The sequence below is a fragment of the Oryza glaberrima genome, chromosome 1 (assembly GCF_000147395.1).
Source record: "Oryza glaberrima chromosome 1, OglaRS2, whole genome shotgun sequence".
In the NCBI taxonomy this organism is placed as follows: domain Eukaryota; kingdom Viridiplantae; phylum Streptophyta; class Magnoliopsida; order Poales; family Poaceae; genus Oryza; species Oryza glaberrima.
The window spans coordinates 1,297,075-1,300,759 of NC_068326.1; the positions used below are offsets into that span (position 1 = coordinate 1,297,075).

The following is a 3,685-nucleotide window of genomic DNA, read 5'->3' on the forward strand; positions in this document are numbered from 1 at the left end:
TGGCTACAACAGAGCTCAATGAGAGAGTTTAATCAAGCATAAATATCTAGCGAGCTTAATAAAAAATGATTACCATATTTTAATTCACCGTCCTGCTTGTCGTTTAACGCAGATATCTACTTGTGTAAACATTCGAGTCCAAGGTTTCAATTTTTCTGCCAACAATTATTTTAGAGCAAAGTCCGAAGTTTCGGATGCTTTGCCGGCCTGCACAGATAACCAGCAGGGCTGCAATGAAAAGGCCTTTTAACCACGTATTGAGATGTTTGGGCCGTATACTCTACGTCGTGAATCTAATGGGCTTAGCTCACATGAACTTTGGGCCGTAGGCGATATGTTTCTGCTCATCTTCTTTTTTCCCGATAATATAGAACTATGGAAGATGCGCATGTACACTCACATATTTTGGAATAAGTCCCATTTCACACATGCTCAAGAATATATTTCGATTTATCATGACACGGAAATAGTAAAATTGATCTCTCGAGATTTTGGCACACAGCAAAACAGAGAAAATAAAAATCTTCCTTCGAGAGAGAACTGTCTGATGTATGCAGTTCGTCTTCCTTTAACTGAATATTCTGTTCAGAGTGGCAGCTAATCTGACGCCGCCTTGCGCTAGCCTGAGATTCACAACCGGCAATCTGCTCCCGAAATATGCATCTGCATCAGCAGCAATCAAGAGCAATAAAGCCGTGGTCAGGACATTTTCTGAAGTGTTTAACTCTGCATCAAACGTAAATGGCACTGCTAATGGTAGTATTACCTTCCAGGACTGAATCTTCTGTCACGTCCTTGTACGCCCAGTCGCATGCTGCAGCGATGCTCTCAGATGCATACCTTGCATATATAGTTGTAATCAGTTACAGCCAGAAATCAATCAAGTTAAGTGGAAATTCAGAAATGAACTTTTGGATGTGAAAGCATACGTGTCTGGGCATGTGGTCTGGTTCTTGCTGCATTCTTCCCATCCTGGCACTCGTTGTGACCATTCTCCCTGAAACATCAAGCAGTAAGTAGATCGAGCTGCTAGTTGCCTCAAGCACACCAGAAAACCATTTTTCATACCGTTATATTCTGCATCAGTGCATCGACAAATTCAGCCACGCCTTCCCCATAGTAGTCGTTTTCTGCCGTTTCGATGATGTTGTCATCCCAAACCTGAACGACAATACCAAAGACAAAGGATTCCTAATTGATTTTGTCGCAGTCATATCCATGCTTTATCTGATTTTTTTTTCTCTTGGGAAGTGGGATGCTAGTCTGAATGCTTTTTGCAGTGGGATGCTTAGTCTGAACATTGGACTTACATGGTGGAGAACAGTCTTCCTTGTAGACCAGCGCACATCAATGGTGTTTCCTCCTTTATCGGAGGTAAACCCCACATGAAGCGGCTGTCATCTCCAAATGATTAAACACTAATTACTACACTAGTCTACTATACAAGTACTTACAGAGCGTACTAATCACATTTTTTTGGGTGTACCTGGTGGATGTCCCCCACAAAGTGTGCAAGGAACAGAAGTGCTTGTGTCAGGTTATCTGAAGAACTCAAGATCAGAAACTTATCATCAGCCTGAGACTAACAAGGCAAAAAAAATTGCAGAACTGAATTAAATGGAGCAGTATTACATTGAGTAGAAGGGGATGTTGCATCATAGGTGAGGAGCTGGGAGGTGTAGTTGTTGATGGCGCCGGCGACGCACCTACCCCTGAAGCTATCCTCGTCCTTGCAGTCTCCTGACAATGCAACACAAGAAACCAACATGATGCATGCTGCTACAATGTGACAGCATGTCCATGCAAATTTCAGTCGAATTTGAGGACAAAATCAACAAACTGTCGTAGGTGTAGCTGCAGAGGTGGTCCGGGGTGTCGATGTAGTGGAGCGGCGCCGACCAGGGGTACCTGAGCTTGACGCCGTCGGCCCAGGAGCAGAGGCTGCTCAGGTTGCCCCCGGCGTACGACGGCAGCAGGCCCCTCACCGCCGCGGCGGCCGCGTCGCTCAGCCGGCCCTGCACGAGACGAGACGATCAGATGAAAGAAGGCGAGGAGCAGATCGAGGAAGAAGACGGAAGAATGTGCGTGCCTGCGCGATCTGGCAGACGATGAGATGGCCATGGACTCCCCAGGCGTGCGAGGGAGCAGGGAAGAGCGAGGAGAAGAGAAGCAGCAGCAGAAGGGGCAGCGTCGACATGATCGACTGCTGCATCCTGAATTCCTGATCGGATGCGAGGTAGAAGAAGCTAGCTAGACGATCGATCAGTATCAGTGCCTCGGTGATGGGGTTTTTAAGCGGGAATAGTGGGGTAGTTCCTACCTATCTGGTAGCGATCGGGTCGCCCCCCCCCCCCCCCCCCCTCTCCCTCCCTCTCTCCACCTGGTTTTCTTTTTTTGGCACCTCATTACTTTTCTATTTTAATAAATTTATGCATCTAAAGTTTATACACCTAAAGTTTACACATCTAAAGTTTAGAGACCAAAAGTTTATAAGTCAAAAGTTTATATATCCGATTCAAATTTGAATTTGAATTCAAATATTTTCTATATATAGTATTTCTATACATCTAAAGTTTATACTCCTAAAGTGTATAGATCCAAAGTTTATAAGTCAAAAGTTTACATGCCCAATTCAAATTTGAATTTGAATTCAAATTTTTTATATATAGTATTTCTATACATAAATTTTTCTAACTTTTGTTTTTTAAAAAGTTTTGTGTGGTGTACTGTAGTATAAAGAGAAGAAGGGGAGGAGGAAGGGGGGAGAGGAGGGAGGAGTATATAGTATAGGAGAGAGGCAGGGGAGTGATCGCTGGGTGGATGGAGGAGCGATCACCCGTCCAATAGGAATTCCGAAATAGTGTATCATTTCGCGCCATTATTTTAAGAAAGGGAAAGAGGATGAGGAATCTGTCGGAACTACGGAGCATGCACGGCCGGCAATCTCGTTCACACGCTGCTGAAAATTGAGGCCATGTTCATACCCATGCACACGCCTGACTACTGCTGGACCCTCCTGGTGCCATGTCCGTGCATTCACAGCAGTGTTTGTTATTCAGTGTGTGTGTGTTTTTCTCCTGCAGGATGAATGCAACAGTTAGCTGCATAGCTGTATTGCCCCTTTTTTTCTATTAAGATACATATTTTACTTCGTGGTTTCCATTAGTATACTTTTCAAAATGCTAAACAATACATTTTTTGCAAAAAAAAAAGAAATATATATACAAATTACTATAAAATATCAGATAAATCTATTTTTTAAGTTCAAAATAATTTAAACTTAATCAAGCTAATGATTTTCTCATTTTACATGTTTTACACTTAATCTTCATGTACAATGAACTCAAACAAAGCCAGTGTTGTCGTTGTATGAAAATCAGCCTCACCAATTGATTTCATGAGAAAAAAAATGGAGCAACAAATTTGGCAGGAGTAGCAATGTATCATGTCGTAGTCTGGAAATTTTCTCCGATAAAAACGCCAGAGACTGTTGTCGGCATGATAAAAATCTGTATAAAATTTATGGGCCGAAATTGCCCTCAGCATCACAAGCATCCGGCCCATCCTGATAATCTTGGCCCACTAGCCCAGCCCATGCCACCGCTACGTTACCTTCTCCTCTCGTGCTCTTTCTCCGCCCAATAAATAGCCCACGACCCAACCACTCCGGCGAGGCTGAGCTGAC

At 43.5% G+C, this 3,685-nt stretch overlaps 1 protein-coding gene across 2 annotated transcripts; it reads right to left on the reverse strand.

Annotated features, from left to right (window-relative positions):
* Positions 1 to 372: 372 nt before the first annotated feature.
* Positions 373 to 2,336, reverse strand: LOC127755351 (endonuclease 2). 2 transcript variants are annotated; one of them, XM_052281010.1, is made up of 9 exons: positions 2,090 to 2,336; positions 1,841 to 2,015; positions 1,633 to 1,740; positions 1,487 to 1,542; positions 1,311 to 1,394; positions 1,069 to 1,161; positions 930 to 997; positions 767 to 840; positions 373 to 663 (listed from the first exon to the last, which is right to left on the reverse strand). In XM_052281010.1, the coding sequence occupies exons 1-9, from the start codon at positions 2,210 to 2,212 to the stop codon at positions 569 to 571; spliced, it is 876 nt and encodes a 291-aa protein (XP_052136970.1). In that variant the 5' UTR covers positions 2,213 to 2,336; the 3' UTR covers positions 373 to 568. The 2 variants fall into 2 exon arrangements, with proteins under 2 accessions (XP_052136970.1, XP_052136977.1); XM_052281017.1 differs by lacking the exon at positions 1,311 to 1,394 and having other exon boundaries at positions 374 to 663; positions 2,090 to 2,334.
* Between the last annotated feature and the right edge of the window lie 1,349 nt (positions 2,337 to 3,685).